The following is a 21322-nucleotide window of genomic DNA, read 5'->3' as shown; positions in this document are numbered from 1 at the left end:
CACCTCCATTCTTTCCCACAGCTCCCCAGCTCTGAGGCCGGAGGAAATAAGGATCACAAGAATCATCTTATTATCTAAGCAGCGACACCTCTTGCAGTCATGGGGGAGAGGGGTAATTTGTTTAATAGATCAATATCGCACGTTCTATAGCCATCTCTGAATGTCAAGCCTGAGGACTTCTCTCCGACAGAATCTCTGGAGACTAATCTCTGTTCCACATGTAGGCTACATCGAACACAGAAGGGCTAAGGTGACCTGCTTAAAGAAGGAACTCAGTGCCTGGCATTGGTGTCTTTACTGCACATAGTTACCAAATGTCTATGTCTTGGAGTAGATCAAAGTTCTATTATGGGAGGAGGGAAGAACTGGAGGTGTGGGGGAGTCACTTCCCAAAGAATTCCTCAGGCTCCATAAGAGAAAGTAGAAGGGGGTGAGGTGGAGTCAGAAGGCTCCAGCTACTTCTGAGCTTCAGTTGTGCGACACCTCATTCCCAAATATTTTCCCACCTGTTACCTCAGGGCAGGTATCTTTCCTCCCCAGTTCACAAAAGAGGAAATCTGAACCTCAAAGAGGCCCAGCAATCCCCAAGGTCATTTAGGCTAAGCCACGGAGCAAGCTCAGCCCCAAGCAGGGCTCTTTCTTTACAGCTTTTCTGCAAGGTTGTGGAAGAGTAAAGAAAGATTAAATCCCATTGAGAGCGGAAGCACCGGTTCTGGTGGATAAACTCCACTCCCCCAACACACTCTGCTGGAGAGCTGGTGCAGATAATCAACACCACTACTCAATATTTATGAAACCCAGTGCTTCTGCAAATACAGTCCCAGACATGTTCAGTGGAGGGAAGGAATTCTATCAGGAGCTCATCGTGCAGTAAGCTGGGCCTTGGGCCAAATGCTTGTACCTCCCAGAATAATAAACAGCCCTGTGAGACTTGAGGGGAGACAGCCCCCCCAACCCCAGCCAGGTTACCACAAGCCCCACAAACTCACCACCATCACCTCACTCCTCGTGTTCTTCCTGTCTGCAGGGAAGAAAACAGGTAGAAGTAACAGGCAGCCACCTGGGCATCAAATGATCCTGAAACTTCTATCTCCACCATGGGATTTCCCCCAAACAGACTGCAAACTCAGTCTTACGGAAAAAGCAAAGCATTTTTCTATCGGTCAACATGGCAGGTGACAGCTTTCCACTTTCTCAGAAGAAACCCACCCATACACTAGGTCTCAGTGGCTTAGGCCTGTAATCCTAGCTATTCAGGAGGCTGAGATCAGGAGGCTCACAGATCAAAGCCAGCCTGGACAAAAAGTCTTCAAGACTCCATCTCCAAAATAACCAGCAAAAAGTCAGGCTGGAGGTATGGCTCAAGTGTAAAATGTAAGCTGAGCAAGTCCAAGATACTGAGTTTAAATCTCAATAAAGGCAATAAAAGGAAAAAAAACCAGTACACATATACATACATACATACATACATACATACATACATACATACATACATACGTGTGTGCATACCTGTACAATTTTAGTTTTCAAACACATTATTATTATTATGGGATATTGGGTAGAAAATCAACTTTCAAATGGCTTTAGAGATGAGAAAGAAGGTTTGTTTACTTATTCATAACACAGGAAATTTTTTTTGCATCTGTTTCCTACGTCATTTTATAAAAAGTAACTGAGCTGGGTGGGGAATATGGCCTAGTGGGAACATGCTCACCTAGCATGCACAAAGCCCTGGGCTCAATTTCCTGGAGCCACGTACACAGAAAAAGCCAGAAGTGGCACTGTGGCTCAAGTGGCAAAGGAATAGCCTTGAGTAAAAAATGTCTAAGGGCAGTGCCCAGGCCCTGAATCCAAACCCCAGGACTGGTTAAAAAAAAAAAAGTCATTGAATTTGGAGCTAGCATGTGGAGATTTCATTGTTAAGATCATCTTAGGGAGGTGGCTCTGTGGTTCAAGGGGTAGGGCGGTAGCCTTGAGGTGAAGAACTCAGGGATAGCGTCCAGACCTAGAGTTCAAGCCCCACAATCGACCAAAAAAAAAATCACCTTATTCCTATGGTCAATAACCATTACAATTAAAACTTAAATATTTCTTAGCTGTGCTTTCAGCATATCAGAGGGACATACATACATGTGTATGAATGGACTCACAGGCAAACATTTTAAAGTAACACTTTCAAATCTGTATCATATTTCTCTTCACATCTTGAGGCAATAATTCACTGGCTAGACTCAGGCCTTCTTGGCCTGAAGGTCTCATATTGACTTCATTCAGTTTCCCAACTTTCTGGTCCATTTCACTATCCTCAGTCTCCCTTTCTAACTAGTCTGTGAAACTGATCAAATCCATTATAACCCGAAAATGAAATCTCATTTGTTCTTTCAGAGGAGGCATGTGCTCAGTAGTAATGCACAGGGTTTTGCCCCTCAGGCAGCAGCAAGTAGATACTGCTTGTGCATAACACATCAGTGAGCCTTGCTTTGTTTTGTTTTGCTGTACTGGGATTAAATTCAGTACGTGTGCTTATTAGGAAAGCTCTGTACCACTTAAGCCAGGCCACCAGCTCTTTTATACTGTCTTTTCTAGAAAAAAAATAATGTTTCGAGTTTATGCCTAGAGCTGGCCTTCGACTATGATCCTCCTACTCCTAAACTACCAAGTAACTGAGATTACAGGCAGGTACCACTGGACCCCCACCCCCATGGAGAGTTTTTATGCCAGTCCAATTTGGTGAGGAACAGATGTAGGTGCTTAAGCTGATCTGATTGAAGCTGGGTAGGAAGCAGGCAGGACCCAGGACAGTGGGCAGAGTGGACCAAAGACATCATGTACCCAACCCTTCCATGTTCCAGCAACATTTTGTCCTCTGATTTACCCTACCTACAGTGATGCAGCTAAGCACCCACCAGGACATGCCTATGCCCTAATTGGTTCTGAATTAGAGCCACTTTTATTCAGAACAACATAGCAGTCAAAACCCTACAAACAATCAAAAGACACTGTACATACCTTCTTTCTTTGCCCTATAGACAGAGGGAAAGAGGATGCACATTAATTAATTAATTAATCTGAAACTATTCTGCATAGAAACACACATAATAATATGAGATCCCTTGAGCATCCATGTCCCTTAGGATTTTTGAGGCTGGCTTGAAAAGGGGCCAGGAAGAGGCTTAGGTGGCACCTCTGAAGCTCTGTCATTGGACTAGGGAGGTTCTGGGGTTTGACACATTTGAAGCCATTTGAAATCCCTGGATTTCAAATCCAGGGAAAATGATGTCTCTGGTGAGAGCATGATCACCATGGCAGGCAGACTGCCTGATAATTCTTCCCATCCCATTTTTCTCCTCATTAAAGCAGAGTAAAGGGCTTTGCTCATGGCAGGGAAGGTTCAGGACTGGCTGTTCAATTTGGTTTCCTGTACCATGAAGAACTGGATTTAAACCCTGTCCATGAGAATTATGATTTCTAATATTCTATGACTGTAATTTGCTCCCTTACTTTTGTGATTATTTATTGTTATTATAAAGGTGATCTACAGAGGGATTTATTATTTCATTTTATTTATTTATTTTGTCAGTTCTGGGGCTTGAACTCAGAGCCCTGGGTATTGTATCAGAGCTCTTTTGTTCAAGAATAGTATTTTATCACTGAGCCACAGCTCTACTTACAGTTTAATAGTGATGAGTCTCGTGGACTTTTCCTGCCTGGGATGATTTTGAATCATAATTCTCAGACGTCACTTCTTGAGTCACTAGGATTACAGGCATGAGCTACTAGTACTCAGCCAGAGCAATTATAATTACATGAATCAGGTAATGAGTGCATTTCCTTTTGTACAGTGTCATTCTTTCCCTCACTCTTAATCAGTCACTGATCACTTACTTTTTGACAAATATTGGCTGTATAACCAACTAACTTTCAGGGAGGCCAGGTCTAAGACTGAATTTCTAGCTACTTTCCCTAAGTTGATCATGCTGAAAACAATATTTAACAACCAGGTTCAAGGTGCATATTTATCATGTAGCCATAGGCTGCACATGAGTCATGAGTCATACACATGTGTCTTCCAGGATCTTCTACCCAAATTCCATTACAAGGCATAGCCACCTTTACAAGACACAGCCACCCTCACCATCCTTATAAGCTTACATGTCTCTTCTTCACAATCAGAATTTTTAGAAGTCAATTTGTGAGCTGAGTCCAAACGAAATGCCCTTTTAAATTTCAGGAGCTGCTCAATGATTTCTTACCTTGAAGTCAAGGTTGCCATTGGCAACAAACCTCCTCAATAAATATGGCAAACTGCAATGCACTTTCTTCTACTAATGAAGTCTTTCATCTATAGATTTAAAATAACTGACTAGTAACAGCTCGTCTTCAAATATCTTTAAAAAGCATATGGGCCTTATCACTCCTTATTTTTGCCATTGGGGAATCTTGGAATTTAGAGGTGCCCATATCCCAAGATATCTGGACATAGGATTAAACTTGGAATCTTAATCTCACTAGGTCTTAACTCTGAAAAATAATGCAACAAAAATTTTAAATAGGGCTAGGAGTTTGGCCTAGTAGTAGAATGCTTGCCTAACATGCACGAAGACCTGGGTTTGATTCCTCAGTACCACATACATAGAAAAAGCCAGAAGTGGTGCTGTGGCTCAAGTGTTAGCCTTGAGAAAACTCAAGGACAATGCTCATGCCCTGAGCTCAAGCCCAGGACTGGCAAAAAAATTTTTTTTAAGAATCAGGAGTGGTTCTAAGTGCTTTTACTTATTTTTTTTGCATTGACTTATTAAATTGGTTAGCCTTACAAATAAGGAAATTGAAGCTTACAGAGGTTCTCACTTGCCCCAAACCATAGAAAATAATGAAGCTAAGAACTGAGGACATGCCTTGTTTAGTTCTAAAATGCAAGTTTAGTCCCTCATTATTGGTCTGTGAGAGCTGCTAAGAACCCTGAAACTGGGAGAACTTGGTGACAATTCAGCATTGTGGTCACCTCATGCCACTACTCTGCTTTAGTCAGGCAAGGACACCATGTAGGCTCTCACTATGAGAAGCATGTACATGCACAGGTGAGAGCAGGGTGGAGAGAATTTTGGCCTGGGTTTACCCTGTTTCCCTGGCAATAGTCATACAAAGCCCAGCTGAGTCACTGAGAACAAATTCTGCATTTGCTTTATGCTCCTTTTAATACTATACTTTCCTGTCAATATTCTACAAACAAGCCTTTATCCAGGGCAAGGTCCCTAAAAGACTGTTGACCCTGCAATCCCATCAAGGTGGGAAAAGGTTGCCAGGGAAAACTAAAGGGATCTTTCCTGGTCCCACAGGAAACAAGGAAGGTACACTGGGCCCAAGGGCAGTTCCATTTCTGTCTTCCTACATTCCAGGCACGTTCCTCTGCCCAGAAATCCTGGGGTAGAGGCCCAGCCCACCAGCAACTTACAGAGGTTTCTTGTCCTTCCCAGCTTTGCAGGAGCAGTGTCTGTAGATAGCTTTGGCCAACAGGATGATCAGAGTCACCAGGAGACTCAGGAGCAATATGGAGCCCACAGTGATGATGAATGGCACATACCACGCAGATGAAGAGTAGATGTTTTCCCTGAGGATCTGGTAGGTGATTCTGGGCTTGAATGGCAGAGAGGGGAGGGGAGCTGGACACACCATATTCCTTTGGGTCAAGTATTTATCTCTACTGCACTTGCATTGTGAATTGGACATCTGTGTGCTACAATCTTCCTGTTTCTATCCATCCCCTTATTTATAGACTTTGCAAATATCCACTAGGTCCAAACCCAGACAATTTAGTGAATGAAAAGCAACTCCTGGCTTGATTTCATTCACTGTCTTTCTCTTTCCTAAAGCTAAAACATCCACTGGTTGTTTTTCTGCCATGGCACAGCATAATCCAGGGACTAATATAGCCATTGTCTCTCACTGAGAAGACACGAGCCATGAACGTTGTTTTGTAACACCTTGTAGGCTTTTCAGTATTCACTCTGTACAGCTGCCACTGCCAGATGAGTGGGCTGGGATCACACCAAGTTCAGCATCTGCTTCCCTGAGTAGGAGACAGATAACACACAAGCTATGGAGATTTCGGGATTTGGAGATGTCACAATTGGGTCATGAGTACCCCCAAGAAGGTGGCAGGCAATTCTTTACTCAGGGTGGTGGTGGGATAGGGATTTCTAGCTCTTTCCACACTGGAAGTCCTTGGAGCTTGTTTCAAATATGAACTATCTCCCACAGGATCATGTGCTCAACTATTTGGTCTACAGCTAGCAGTCCTATTTTGGGGGGAGATTCTGGAGACTTTAGGAGGTAGAGCATAACTAACTGCAGAAAGTAGATTACTAGGGCATGCTTTTAATGGTTATGCTTGGTCCCCAGACCCTCCTGGCTCTCGACTTCCTGTCTACCATGAGGTGAAGAACCTCCTCTGTTACAAAGTTCTACTGTCATGGGGCTCTGCCCAAACATGTAACACCAGGGAACATGAACTGAACCCACTAAATTTACAAGCCAAAACAAATTCTTCCTCTTTTTAGCTTCTCCTATCAGGTGTTTTAGTCACAGCTGTGTGAAAGGCATATGTCTCTACTCACTGGATTGAAACACAGGAGAGAGAAGCATTACCTAGCCCTTGGCAAGACTCTGGGAGGCAGAAGTTTATCCTCCACAGGTAATTTTCCATGGTTCTGATTACTTTCATATGGCAGGCTACCAGTGGGTAGTTCTTAACTAGGAGGAGGAAATGGGACAAAAGGAGGGGACAGGGGAAATGATCCTGATTCTGTTGCACCACCTGCTTAGATTTGTCCTACCATTGAACATAATCTGTAATTATTTATTCACTGGTATACTAGTTTGTAATTAGCCTCCTCTTCTAGGTCAGTGGCTCTCAAACTTTAGTGTACATCAGAAATTCTGAGAACTTAAGTTGCTGGTTTGGAGATTCCAGGTTCCAACATCCTTCCCAGGAAGTAATGGTGATTTAGGCAAATGTCCCCAGTCTTTTTGGTTTATCAAACTTTTGCTTTTCAGACAAGATCTCTCACTTTTGCCTCTCACTTTGAGCCGATCCCTGCTTCCCAGAGGAGCTGGAACTATAGGAGAGAATCACAATACCTAGCTCATCTTTGAGTTAGGATCTTGCTAACTTTTACACAGGCTTTGATCCTCCTATCTCTACTTCCAGAATAATAGATGGAATTACAGATGTAATCTCATACCTAGAAAAACACCTACATTTTAAAGTATGTTTCTAGGGAGTGCTGGTGTTGCTGGTCTAGCAACTAAACTTGGAGACACTCTGACCTATATCCTAAGTTCTGTGAGCGCAGAGACCATTTTTTGGCTTATTCACCAAAGTGATTGATGCATAATGCAATTATGTCACTGTCAGTAGATTGGAGTACACATAGTGACCTTTGGGAAGAGATAGGAAAGAGCAGATGGTAGCTAGCTAGCTTCCAGGCTTTGTGGGCATTGATAGCCAATGGCTCTTATGGAAAAACAGAGAAGGGGCTGTGCAGATAGCATCTAACCCCATGCTTATGAAAATTGGCTCCCATGCCAGGGGCAGTTAATGTTTAACCTATCACAGGTCTTTCTATAAATATACATCCCTCTTTACAAGAAAAGGAAGTTAATAATTCTAGAAGGCCAAGGCCTTGCTCAGCTCTTCATCTACCACACAATTTAGCCACTCAAATTCAGCTAAATGATTCGACTCTTTTCAGTTTATCCCCCACTTTTTCTGGGCTAAAAGCAGCCTTGACAGAAATAGCAAGGGCAGGTGGCTGGGGATGCAGGTCCCCCAATCTCTTACCCTGGGAATTGTGGTGACAGCTGTGCTTGGATGGGGAATGACCTTAATACTTAAAGTCACTGTCCCTGTTTCAACAAGAGCCTCTGCTCTCCTCCTGCCAGGCAACAAGTTGTCATCTGTTATGTAGACAAGTAGTTTGTAGTTCCAAATTTTATCAAGACCACCGGCATAGTCAAAACGAGATGCTAGCAGCAGGTGAGTAACATTGGAGCCAGCATTGGGAGAAAAGGTGAAATGATTGTTGACATTGCCTAAATGAGATTAGATGCAGGGTGTTAGCCAACAGGAGGAAGGAGAGCTCACAATAAAGGCTTAATATCTTACCTGTTTTCCTAGTTATTCATGAGGCTGAGATCTGAGGACTATGATTCAAAGACAGCCCGAGCAGGAAAGTCTATGAGACTCTTACCTTCAATTAACTACCAAAAAGCTGGAAGCAGAGGTGCAGCTCAAGTGGTAGACCATGAGCCTTAAGCAAAAAAAGGCAAATGAGAGTAAGAGGTCCTGAGTTCAAGATCCAGTATCAGCACAAAAGGAGACAGATAGACAGACAGACAGACAGACAGACAGACAAACAGATTAGATACGTGGGTAGACAGACATACAGACAGACAAGAAAACTGGATTTGGTCCTTTCTTCAAATGTCCACTCAGCAGGTATACACTGGGTTTCTAAGGTCCTAGGGTCAGGTATACTGAAGCGTTAGCTATATCAGAAATTTCATGAAATTCTTGTTCCCAATTGATGAGTGGGAAAGGACAATAGAGAGCTATCCTGATGTCACTAGCCACAGAGGTTTCATAATCCTGGGGAGCCCCTGCTAGCTAATCCTTGAGCTTTTATTTGGTAAACACCTATGGAACACTTGGACCAGCGAATGGATGGGAAGAAGATAGTGAAGATTACTTCCCATGTCATAGCCCACGTTCACTCCATGCCTTTCATGGAAGCTGGCTGGTCACACTGGTTGCAGTGCCTTCTTGCTTTGCAAAGACTGCAGCCCCAGGTCCCTTTGAATCTTACCTCTCCCACCATACTCTGCTCTGTTTAGGCTCACAGCTCAGAGCTCAGAGAGCCTAGGGCAGGAAGGCTGTCAGCCTGCGCCTGGCTCTTGCTCACTCCTCTGGTGGCTCCAGACTCATTACCAACTGCAATCCAGTAAATGGAGCAGGAGATGATGCAATTTTTACTCCCTTAGCAGCAAAATGCTCTGTAAAGGCCTTAGGGTTCTCAGTATGGATTATTTCCATCTCCAGCAACTGCAGTCTCCAGGCAGTGTCTGCCCCTGGGTTTTGTGACACATCAGCTCACAGGCTGCCTACTGCTCAGGTTCCTGCTCTGCCAGAGCTCAGCAGGAGGCCAAGATGGATTTTTTTACTCTTCTGTATGGAATTGCTTTGCTTGTTTGGGTTTAAATCTCTGGCCCCTGCACTTCATTAGATGAGCTATTTTGGTCTGATTTCCATTGAGGGGTGCTCTTTTTTTTTTTCCTCCCCACAATGGTATATTTTTAAAGATAGAAAATGAATGGCACAGAAGAGAATTACTGAGGACATGTTTTAAAAAAATGCATTTAATCTATTTTACCTATTATTAGCCTAAGAGACCCGGGATTCCCTGCCCCCACTCTAAGCTTTCAGGAAAAGGGGTGGTTGAAGAATTGGACTATTTTATTTTTAAAACACTATACAGGGGCCGGGAGTTTGGCCTAATGGTAGAGTGCTTGCCTAGCATGCACGAAGACCTGGGTTCGATTCCTTGGCACCACATACATAGAAAAAAAAGCCAGAAGTGTTGCTGAGGCTCAAGTGGTAGAGCTCTAGTCTTGAGAAAGTCCAAGGACAGTGCTCAGGCCCTGAGCTCAAGCCCAGGACTGGCAAAAATAAAAATAAAAAATAAACACTATACAAATGTGATTTAGCACTTATAATATAGTTCAGGAATTGAGGCTGAGGGTGAGGATGGAATCCACCATCAATGGAATTCACACTTTCTATGCCTTTCTACAGCCATACATGCAAAGGACATGGGAAACTGGTGAGGCAGGAAACTACAAGAAGCCTACCCAGCTGGGCACCAGTGGCTCACGCCTGTAATCCTAGCTACTCAGAAGGTTGAGATCTGAGGTTAGGGGTTCAAAGCCAGAACAGGCAGAAAAGTCCCCAGGAGACTTTTATTTTCAAGAAAGGACTAAAAAAATCTGGACATGACACTGTAGCACACATGGTAGAGCACTAGACTTGAGCACAAAGAGGCTCAGAGATAGCACCAGGCTCTGAGTTCAAGTCCCAGGACAGGCAAAAAAAAAAAAAAAGCACAGGGCAGTATACAACTGTTGGACTCCTCACCCTTCTACATCCAAACTATGTCCTTCCACCTCACCCCTCCCCAACCCAGCACATACTGTGCCTAGCTCAACATGTGAGCTGACCTGGGTAATCGGGTCTCACAGGCCTCTCTGGACAACTCTCATAACATCAAGTACTGTGTACCTGGGCCAATGGAGTAGCGGAAAGATTGGGGGCTGGAATCAAGGTCCGTACAGATCAGCTTGAAATTCTGTATATTTGTGCCAACTTTCAGATCCACAGGGATAGTCAGGAAATAAGAGTTTGGGGTACACATTGGCTTTTCATCATTTTCCCCAATGATGTTCACAGTAACCTAGACGAATGAGGAGGTGATCATTCTTTCTTCCTCTCTTTCTTTCTCTCTTTCTCTCTCACACACACACACACACACACACACACACACACACACACACACACACAGTGGTTAGTTTTTAAATAGAGTCCTACTTCCTGCCCAGCCCAGTCCAGCTCTGGACTGTAATCCTCCTATTTTAAGCTTCCCATTGTTGCTGGGATGGCAGCTCCATGTACCACCATGCTCAACTTCTGCCACTGAGATGGGGTCTTGAAGGTACTTCTTCCTAGGCTGGCCTCAAACCTTAATCCTCCTGATCTCAGCCTCCCAAGGATGAGTGGTATGTGCCACTGGTGCCAGTGAGGCTGTCATTCTAAGAGCTACAATTCACTGTGTTAATTGGGTGCCAGCTTCTGTTCAAACTGTTCTTTTCATAGACTGTCTCACTTAACCCCATGTGAGAGAAGTACCATGGTCATTCCATTTGGTAGGTGAGGGAAGGCAGCTGAGAAAGAGCAGATAATTGACCTAGGACTGTTCAGCTGATAAGTAGATGAGCTAGGATTCAAATTCAGTTTTGTCCTACCTCAAATGTTGTTGCCATCTTCATTGCATATGAGTACATAAAATGCATACACACACGTCTCTCCATATACATGTGGTTCTGGGCAAAACCAGTTCCCAGAAGATGACTGAGCTCTTCTCTAGCAATAGTTATGGACTTGGAGGGACCCATTATTCATTGTCTGCCTCTCCTTGTGAGTGGGAAGTTCACCTTCTGTCTTTGGTGTACGCAGGGATGGTTCTGAATGTTGGCTCTATGTTCTTGGACCCATGTCAGACCAGATGATTGGAGCCTCTAAGACAGGAACAGGTACTTTGTCTTATGTTCCCCAGTTGACTCTACTATGCAACTAAGGCCGAGAAGCAGTGGGCTAGAGCCAGTGGGCCTGGTGAAGGCCAGATCTCATCTGTAACTTGGGTTATTAGCCCCACACGGGGCCCAGGAGCTGACCTGCCACAAGAAAGGCCACTCTCGTCTTCTGTGGTGGCCTTTTATGCAGGGTGAATTATCATGGAGACCAGAATGCCTGCTAGCACAAATCATAGAATGTCAGTCCTGAAAAGGACTTATGTGATCATTTAGCTCATCACACTTTTTAAAATGCTTATCAATTTTGAGTCATATTCTATCTACAAAATGTGGGGGTTTCAGCTATTTCTGAGCCCAGGAATGAATTGAAATGTTCACTCTAGTTAGCTCCCAAAGTGGAGTTCATTCATTTTCCTCAAAAAAAAAAAAAAAAAAAGTAAAGAAGAACCTCCAACCTAACGAACTGCAATTATCTCTAACTTTGCTTGACTAGCAAGGTCGAGCCTCATGCCTCAGTTGAAACATGATCCCGTTAATTGAAAAGCAAGTCACCAGAAGAACTGGACAACTGGGTATTTGGTTTAATCAGGTGACTTCCTACCAGTGGATCACAGAAACAGAGACAATCTTTGCTCAGACTCCCTGGAACAACTGGAATAAAAGCTGAAAAATGAACTTGTTTCCCTGACTCGGAGCCAATCAAGCACTGCCTCCAAGCATTGCCTGCTGCGACCAAGAGTCCATTTGCCTTTATACCTTTTCACTTTACTAATGGGAAAGAAGAAAGAGTTATATCATTGAAGGCATCATGGGGCCCTCCTCTATCCTTCCCACTGTCCCCACAGACCGGGTAGGCCCTTAAGTGACCCTTATGTGCTACCCCACGTGTGGTGCTGGGCCGGAAGCAATAGTACCTCTGGGAAGCATGTTAGTAATGTAGGGCCTCAGGCCCCACATGACTCAGTGACATTCTACCCATCACGAGATGCAGGGGCATCAAGGGCTTGGAAACACAATTCCAGGTAGTAGACATGACTGTGGTCTGGATGAGTGTCCCCTCAAAAGCCCATCTGGTATCCAGAGGGAGGGCCAGTGGGACACAGGAAACCCACAGGAGGTCATCGGTCATTGGGAACCTGTTCTCAAGGGGCCTGTGGGGTCCTGGCTTATCTTTACTCTGTTTCCTGGCTGGAGATGTGAGCACTCAAATGGGGCCAATCTAATCATAGATGTGACCTCCAGATATATGAGCCCCGAGTCAGCCTTTCTTTACACAAAGCAGACTAACAGCATCATTGTAAGAACTGTTCCATCTGGTGTGTGCAGCATGGCCAAACTGCTCTTTGAGAAATGATACAGAACTACAGAGTCACAGCTATCTCCTGGCAGTGTGCCTCTCACCACAGCCCACTGGGAAGGCAAAAGCCCAGAGGAGGATCCTTGTCCCACAAAGTGGTTTTGTGGATTGAACAGATAACCCAGTGTTTGGTCACTAATCCCAACCCTTCTCCCAGTGAGCCACAAACTCCGGCTTTAAATACACATGAGAATCTTTCTGTCCTGGGCATCATGACGCTTTCTCTTCACCTCTGTAAGGACTGCCTGTGAGGTTGTTCACTGGCGTAGCTGCCTGAGTGTGATAGAGACTTAAGTGAAACCAGGTGTCCCACTCACAGTGACTGAGCTTGTGTTCTCGTCATTGCTGGCCTGGATTCTAAGAACATAGATGGAGGTTGTCTCATAGTCTGCTTTGGTGACTAGCTGGAGTTCTCCTGTCTTGGGATTTATCCAAAATATACTGGGGTGCTGGGAGCTGGCTCCTCCGGTGGAGATGGAGTATGAGATGCTGCTCTGTGGGTAGTCGTTGTCAGCTGCCTGCACCTGTCCCACCCGCGTCCTAGCTGGAAGAATAAAGTACTTGTGATTAGTCCAGATCGCATGGGGTGGAGAGGGACTGATATGTGAACAGATGCCCTTACAGCCATGGGCAGAAAGAGTTGCTGTTCAAACTCTGTTTGCTTTTTATCCTTAGTTTCTCTTAGACTCAAATAATTCTAGTGAGTACCTACTGGTGGTCCAAGCAGGGCCACAAGGTGTAAAGACAATTCTTGGCCTTTACAGAGCCTCTGATCATGTTGCCATGGAAAACAACAGTGCAAGGAACACTCATGCACACACACCCATCTCTCAGCACAGTTCTTCATAACTCTTGTATTTTTCCCATCTTCTTCAATGAGCACGAATGGCTCTTAGAAACAAGATGAAGAAATCTACAGAGAGTACCTTTTAAAATACAGCCCTATTTGGCTTATTTCACAAATACCATTGGTGAAGCTACTGGAGATTTGGCTTGTTTGTTTTATAGTTTTTCTCATAAATTTTTCTCCTTTCCACAGTACTTTCTCTTTGAGTTCTATAGTCCAGCACCACGAATATGACCCAGAATAGGTAGTCAAAAATAATTGTAGTGAGGGCTACAGGTTTATATGATGTTCTATTCTTTTTCTTTTTGATGTTCTATTCTTATTGAATGTGTTATTCACATAGGGTAAGGTGAAAGGAATTAAAAAGAATTTTCTCTGGACTCCCTTTTTGTACTTTGCTTTAAAGGTTAATGTCAAGAAATAAAGAGTATCATAAAGAAAGAATAAAATAGAGAAAATTTTACATGGAGTGTACTATTTCTTAACTATGGAACAAGTATCCATATCTCAAAGTGCCAGCCTGTGGGGAAGTCTGTTGTACTTGGATGTTTATATAGTGGATCACACAGAAGTGCTGACAGTGTTGCCTTCAAAGAGGAGAGATGGGGATAATCAGAAGCTGGAAGCAGCAAGTATTTTCCCAGTGGGAGAAGGGTCTACCAGAATCAAAGTTTATAAAGAGAGAAAGGAGTATGAGAGAGAAGTTTCTAGTGAGCCCAAGAAGAAGAAGAAAAAAAAATATCCTTATTTTGTTTTTAGATGAAAGAAATAGAGAAATGGGAAACCTTGGCTATTTTTGGACACTTCAATTCTCTGAATGAGCTGGGGAAAAAAAACACAGTGGAGACCAGGAGAAAACGTAGGATAGAAAAGGGAAGGATTCTGGAATCAGACAAGTAGACAAAGAAGCAATCAGGGGATCCAGAGAAGCATGGCTTAATAAACAGTTTTCAAAATCCAAGTTTTACCTGAAGGGTTCCATGACAGCAAGGACAATTTTTTTTAAAGATGCAATAAATGGTAATCCACTGTGAATTGCTGTGCAAAACACACTGGAGGCCTCTGGCTTGAGATTTCCCCTCTGTGGGACATGCATTTGATGTGAGCCCAGAGAGAGCTGTGGTATATGTTTTGGCTATTACTTACCTGGTTTTGTTTCTGACACATTAAATACATACGATGGGCTAGCAAAGAGGAGAGGAAATTCATTTTCTGGGTGTGTTAGTACAGAAATGTAGATAGTATCTAAAAATGGAAATAGAAACAAGTTTAAATTGTGACCCATACTTTTCCATTTGTTCATTGAACATTTTAAAAAGCATCTTGCAAGGGCAGGCTTTGGGATGCAGGTGGATCAGATCAGGTGGGTCCTGCCCTCAAGATGTTTAGGGTACCTGGGGGAGGAGCTGGAAGCTGAACTTCACAAAGACAGAGGCAAATGGAGTTGTATGAAATTGGGGTTGGGAGAGCAAGTCTAGGCATGCACAAAAATATCACAGCATAAAACTGCATGATTCATTCAGAAATCTTCCCAGCTACGTGGTCTAGTTGGAAAAAGTGGGGCAGGATGGGGAGCTGCTGGGGAAGGGATGGGATCTGAAGCTAGAGTTAAACAGCAGATAATGAATGTTCTTGCATGCTAAGCAAGAGTTTGGACCTGAGCTTGAAAGCTACAGGACACACTTAAGTGCTATGATGGCGTTTGCATTGGCTGAAAAGCCACCGACAGAAATGGAGAAGCTGCACTAGAAAGAGTAAGACTGGAGGCAGAGAGACTCTTAAAGACCCTCTGTGAATCAGTCAAGAAACAAGAGGAGCTCTGGGGCTCATAGCTCACACCTGTGATCCTAACTACTCAGGAGGCTGAGATCTCAGGGTTGTGCTCAAGTGTTCATAGCAGCCCAGGCACATAAACCTACGAGTCTCATCTCTAATTAACTAGCAAAAAAGCAGAGAGTAGAAGTATGGCTCAAGTGGTAGAGCACCAGCCTTTAGCAGAAAAAGTCAAGCAAGAATGTAAGGCCCTGAGCTCATACTCATGACACTCATGCCCCTGAACTCATGCCCCAGTACTGGCATGCCCTCCTAAAGAAAGAGAAAGTGGGTTTCCTACCTTAAAGCCCAGCTAGTAGGATGGAGATTAGCACAATACCATCAAAAGCACACCGGAGATGCACATGAAATAAGTCAAAACGATACTTGCTTTTGTAGTAAGGAGGGGCCATGTCCTGCACCTGGGTCATCACCACAAATTTATTGCCAACTGCTAGGTTACTTGGGTTTTCATAATCCAGATCCCCAATCAACTAGGTTAAAACAGAGATATGAAGTTATAGGAGCTGACAAAGGTACTTCCAAACACTATGAGTGGATATGCAAATTGCCACAATCCTTTTGGAAAGCACTCACCTATGCATTAGAGGAGCTGTGCACCAATTTACCCAGCAGAACTTACCAGAGACGATCTTTGTACAAAGATGCTCACCCAGCACTCTGACCCAAAAGGCAAAAGCCCACTACCTCAGATGTGTTGAAATAAAATACAATATTGAACCTTTTGCTTAGGGATATTTTCTATTCCTTAGCCTATTCATGCACACATGTATACATATACACAATAGATGTGCAGAAAAGAGAGGAAGGAAATAAACTAAATGTTGACCATATTTATCTCCACATAGTGTTGTGCTTCTGTTTTCTATATTTTCTGCAATAAACACAGATTAATTTCCTAACCAGAGAAACAGAGAAATGTGTTCTTTTTCTTCTTATTATTTTGTAACAGTACTGGGGCTTGAACTAAGGGCCTTGTGTTCATCCTTAGCTTAGGCTAGCATTCTACCACTTAAGACACACTTCTAAGTCCAGTGTTTTACAGGTTATTTGGAGATAAGAGTCTCTCAGAAAGTCCACAGAGTGGGAGAAGATCTTCACTAGCCATACAACAGACAAGGGCTGCATATCTAAAATACACCTTCAGCTCAAAAAATTGAATCTCTCAAAACCAAATTTTCAAAGGAACAACCATCCCATTAAAAGGTGGGCTAAGGACTTAAAGAGACTTCTCTGAAGAGAAAAATAACCATAAAAGAGATGCAAATCAAAACATCTTTCAGATTCCACCTCACTCCAATTAAAATGGCTATTATCAAGAATCCTAATAACAATAGATGCTGGCAGGGGTGCAGCCGGAAGGGAATGCTACTACACTGTTGGTGGGAGTGTAAACTCATTCAGCCACTCTGAAAAGAAGTATGGAGACTCCTCAAAGACTAACCCCCCTATGACCGGGCAATTGCATTCTTTGGCATGTACCCAAATGTCCAGAAACAAGGACATACTAAACCTACTAGCACAATGATCCATTGCAGCATTATTTACCATACCTAAGATATAGAACCAACCCAGATGCCATAATTCTATGCTGCCATCAGAAAGAATGACATCACCCCATTTGTAAAGAAATGGAAAGACTTAGAAAAAATCATATTAAGTGAAGTAAGCCAGACCCAAAAGAACATACCCTTCATGGTTTCCCTCATTTGTAATAATTAGTACACATCTAGGACTCTCCTAGTAAAGGATCACAATGGCTCAAAAGATATGTACATATGGTCATATAGGATGAGACTAAACAAAATGAACTCTAGGATATGGAAACAAGAGGTTTATCTTTGTGATTGTTGTTCTCAATGTACTTTGTGCAGGTATTTCTTTTCTCTTTTTTTCCTCTTATGGTTAATCTCAGGTGGTTACTGTATCTGACTTTGTTATCTGGTACATTGTATATACCTTTATTTGTTTATTTGAAGCAGGGAAGGGAAGTAGGGAAAACAAGATGATTGTGAGAGGGTTGGGGGAGGGCAAGGGGGACAAAAACATGAAAAGGGGTATCAATGTTCAAGAAGTAATATACCCACTACCTGACGAAGTGACTGCAGCCCTTCTATACATTACCTGGACAATAAAGAAAAAATATATTTTTAACTCTCAGATATGTCTATTTGGAGGCTTTGAACTTTGATCCTCAGATCTCAATTTCTTGAGTAGCTGGGATTACAGACATGAGACTCTAGCATCCAACTAGAAATGTTTTTTTTTTTAATACAACACTATAAATAAAATTGGTAAGATTCTCTTGGGGACTGAAGGAGGACTTAGTAGAGACAGTAGAGAAGGAGGGGTAGAGTGGAAAGAAGGATGTGTGCTGCTTGCCCTCCCTCCTCTCTCAGATCTTGTCTCAGCTGCAAATATTCTCAAGACGCTCTCCCTGCCTTTCCTTTCCTGTAAGGGTCTCTCATGGTTTGCCAAGCCTACCTTCCATGCCCAGCCATCCAACTCTGCATGGGCACTGGATATACTTTTATAGTTTCATACCTCATTGTCTCATTCCTCTTCGGGTCTCTGGTTGGTTCTATGATGTGGAATCTATCAAGATGAATTCATGACCCTGGCCCTGCTTTTTCTCCCTCACACCTCGTTTGAGGAATGAGCACTCGAATAAACAAAAGAGCCTGCATTCCAAGGGCACTAATGCGTCTATAAAGGCTCACTAAGCAGGCACGCCATTTCAAGCTTCAAAAGGAAGAATCCAGTCCTTAGTGCCCTCAGCACAGCAATGCCTAATGAGTAATTCTGGGACATGGGTGAAATAAAGAGCAGGCAGGGACACAAACCCACTATTAAGCTTGTCAGTTACAGTGGCTCTGAGAGGGGGCTACCTCGGAAATGTCTCTCTGTGGGGTGGCAAAAGCACTGTGCATGCCTGACCAGCTCCCCTGGTGCCCTTTAATGAGGCAATGACCATAAACTGACCACAATTTTCCCAGAGCCAGCTGGATCCTGTAAAAATCGGTGGCTGCTCCCCACTCCAGATGGTGTGGTGAAGTTGAATTTGTTGTTCGGTGCTTCACTGTCATCATCAAAGCAGAACTTGTTCAGGTCCAGAAGCAATGTCCCATTGGCTGCTCTTTCTGTCACTCTAATACTGGAGGAAAGATGGAGCTCAGTATTTTCACTGAACAAGTGGGTAACTGTTCCTTCTAACTGAAGCCTTAGACAAGTCATTTCTACTTCATTTTCAATTCAAAGCAAGCTCTAGGTTATTACAGTAGCCTCCCTACTGGTCTCCTTGATTCTGCATTTACCTCCTTCTAGCCATTTTTTTTCCTTTTTTTATTGTAATTAGTAAAAGGGTTACATGATATTTGCCAGATAGAAGGTGCATTAATTCACATACATTGATACCCTTTCACATGTCTTGGTACCCATTACCATCCCCCCCACACCCGCCCATTTTTTTAAACCTAGAGATGTTGATTTCATTCCAGGTCCTAACTGACCTCCCGGCCCCTCCTGGTGTGCTGCCCATCACCTGTCTTCATCTCCTTCCTGCTTCTCCTTGTTCACACGCCCCCAGCCACCAGGGCCTCCTGGTGCTTCCTTCACTTGTTACCAGCCTCTGGCTCTGGGTGGTTATACTGGCTGTGGAATACTTTCTTCATAAATATCCATTAAGTTTGCCTGTGATAGTTTAGCCCCCAAAAGCCTTGGTCTCTAGGGTGGTACTTTTGGCAAGATGGTACAGTCTTTAAGAGGTATGGCCTAATGGGAGAAAGGCAGGTCATTGTGTACAAACCTTCTAGAGGATTGTGGGCTCTCCAACACCTTTTCCTTGCTCTCTCCTGGCCAAGAAGTGAGTGGTTCTGCTCCACCACATGTTCCCATCATGATGCACTCACTGCCTTACCCCGGGCCCAAACAATGGGGTCATCCAGGCATGGACTGAAACCTTCACAACGTTCTCTCCTTATGAGTTGATTGCTTCAGGTATTTGTTGTTGTGTTGGGAACTTGACTAATGCCCTACCTTATTTCACTTTCTTTAGCTTCTAACCCAATGCTATCTCCTCAGTGAGGCTCCCCTACCTAAATTATCAGGGACTCCTATCATCTCCTCTTCCATGCCTCCTTCAATTTGGAATTCCTAGCATTTGTCATTATCCAACATGCCATATATTTTACTTATATCTCCTGTCTATTGTCTCTGTATCCCCTGGAATATAAACTCCACCAGGGCAGAGATCTTTGCTTTGTCCTTTAAACACTCAATAAATGTCTGTTCAATGAATGAACATAAGAGAACTATCAGTTTCACCCCCATGCCTGCAGGAGTTCATAGTCTGATTAGAGAAAAATCACTTTGCCTTGCAATGGAGTTGTATTCTGCATCTCCTAAGTAATTTACTATCATTCCTTCAAAAAGAGGTTTTTTTATTGGTTGAATTTTAGGCTCCTGAAATTGACCTAATGGCTAGTAAGTAATAGAAATGAATAAAACTACCTTGAACTCAGAGCCTCTGCTCAAGTCTAGGTTGGTATGGGGGACTGAGGAAGGCTAACACTTGTAGGCTTCAACTTATCAAGGGCCTTAATCATGCCTCTGGGTTTCAGTTTCTCCATCTATAAAATGGGCATAGATCATAACAGTTAGCTTTTGCTATATCACTGAGCAGTTTAAAAAAACAGGCATTTCTTTCTCATACTATCTGGAGTCCTTTTGATCCTGGTTGGGCTTGGCTAGGCTCCATGGTCACTGGCAACTTGGCTGAGGCCAGAGAACTAAGGTGGCTCCCATGGTTGGTGTGGGGAAGATGGTTCCTTGCTGTGTTTTATCCTCTGAGAGGCTGGTCTAGGCTCTTCATAGGGAGTTCCCAGTGTTCCAAAGTAGCAAGAGAAATGAAGTCTCAATGCACATGCCATCCGCAATCCCCGTTGGCCTGTGTTTGTGACTGTGCCAGCAGCCAAAGCATTCACACGCTCAAGCCCAAGTTCAAATAGAGAGCCACCTCTTGATTGAGGACTAGCAAAGTCATATCACAAGGGAATAGTACACCGATGGAGGAATTTGTAGCTAGTTTTTGTTCTCTACTTCAATCATATTTTGCCTTAGCAGAATTACTTGCAAAAATGTTTTGTGCTGAGAAAGGGTATCAATGTATGTGAAGTAATGCACCTTCTATCTGGCAAATATAATTAATTACAATAAAAAATATATGGAAAAAATATATTGTGCTTGCCATGAGAATGGTGAAGACTTTCAACTCGGGAATGTAGCTGAAAGCAGGTGGTGGCTGCTGTGCTCTGAAATCCAGCACCAAGTCTGAAGCAAGTACTGATAACTGGGTATGGCAGAAATACTATGACAGGCTCTTTCTGCCCTATGACCTCTGCCTTTGATCCCAGGACTCTTTTGGTGGTTTTTCTGTTTGTTTGTTTTTAGTGGTACTGGGGTTTGAACTCAAGGCCTTGTACTTGCTAGGCAAACCACTTGGGCCATGCCTTCAATCTTCCTGGTGAATTGGATTTTAGGCTGCATGGTCATTTGGAACATTTCCAACCACTTTTTCTCTCTCTTCTTCCCCCAGGCCAGATTTTCACCCTAGTCTGATCAAAAACCCCACTGAACTCTCAGTCCCATCCAGCTCTTTCCTGTTCATTACCGCAGGTATTTTCCCCCAATTCAAAGCCTTACATAATTAATCTTGTCTTGGCATCTGGTTTTCAGAACACCCATGTTAAAAGAGCCTGGGTTAAGTTCTTTAATCCTGTATACTTCTCTCTGCAACCAAAATATGCCCCTTCTACATTCCATGGCCTCTTCTAAAGACAGCTGAATAGGTCTGAGGCTCAGCAACTGCAGAGGAAGCTCTAACAGAAAGAATGGTCTTGTAGCTGAGGGGGAGGGAGGCCTGTTTG

The 21322-nt window shown here is 43.5% G+C and overlaps 1 protein-coding gene across 1 annotated transcript in view; it reads right to left on the bottom strand.

Annotated features, from left to right (window-relative positions):
* Positions 1 to 21322, bottom strand: part of Cdhr3 (cadherin related family member 3) — a 70894-nt gene that overhangs the window by 3757 nt on the left and 45815 nt on the right. Inside the window, exons 9-17 of the mRNA XM_090332225.1 lie at positions 18381 to 18552; positions 15769 to 15871; positions 14712 to 14810; positions 13036 to 13262; positions 10334 to 10505; positions 7841 to 8091; positions 5453 to 5634; positions 3010 to 3023; positions 990 to 1021 (exon numbers count right to left, since the gene is read on the bottom strand). Coding sequence (XP_090188351.1) covers positions 990 to 1021; positions 3010 to 3023; positions 5453 to 5634; positions 7841 to 8091; positions 10334 to 10505; positions 13036 to 13262; positions 14712 to 14810; positions 15769 to 15871; positions 18381 to 18552 — 1252 coding nt within the window. The remainder of the gene's footprint in view (positions 1 to 989; positions 1022 to 3009; positions 3024 to 5452; positions 5635 to 7840; positions 8092 to 10333; positions 10506 to 13035; positions 13263 to 14711; positions 14811 to 15768; positions 15872 to 18380; positions 18553 to 21322) is intronic.

This window comes from Megascapheus bottae, chromosome 5, assembly GCF_031878675.1.
Source record: "Megascapheus bottae isolate mThoBot1 chromosome 5, mThoBot2.hap1, whole genome shotgun sequence".
NCBI classification, from domain to species: Eukaryota; Metazoa; Chordata; class Mammalia; order Rodentia; family Geomyidae; genus Megascapheus; species Megascapheus bottae.
The sequence above is the reverse complement of the archived record's forward strand: the minus strand, read 5'-3'. Positions and strand labels throughout refer to the sequence as shown.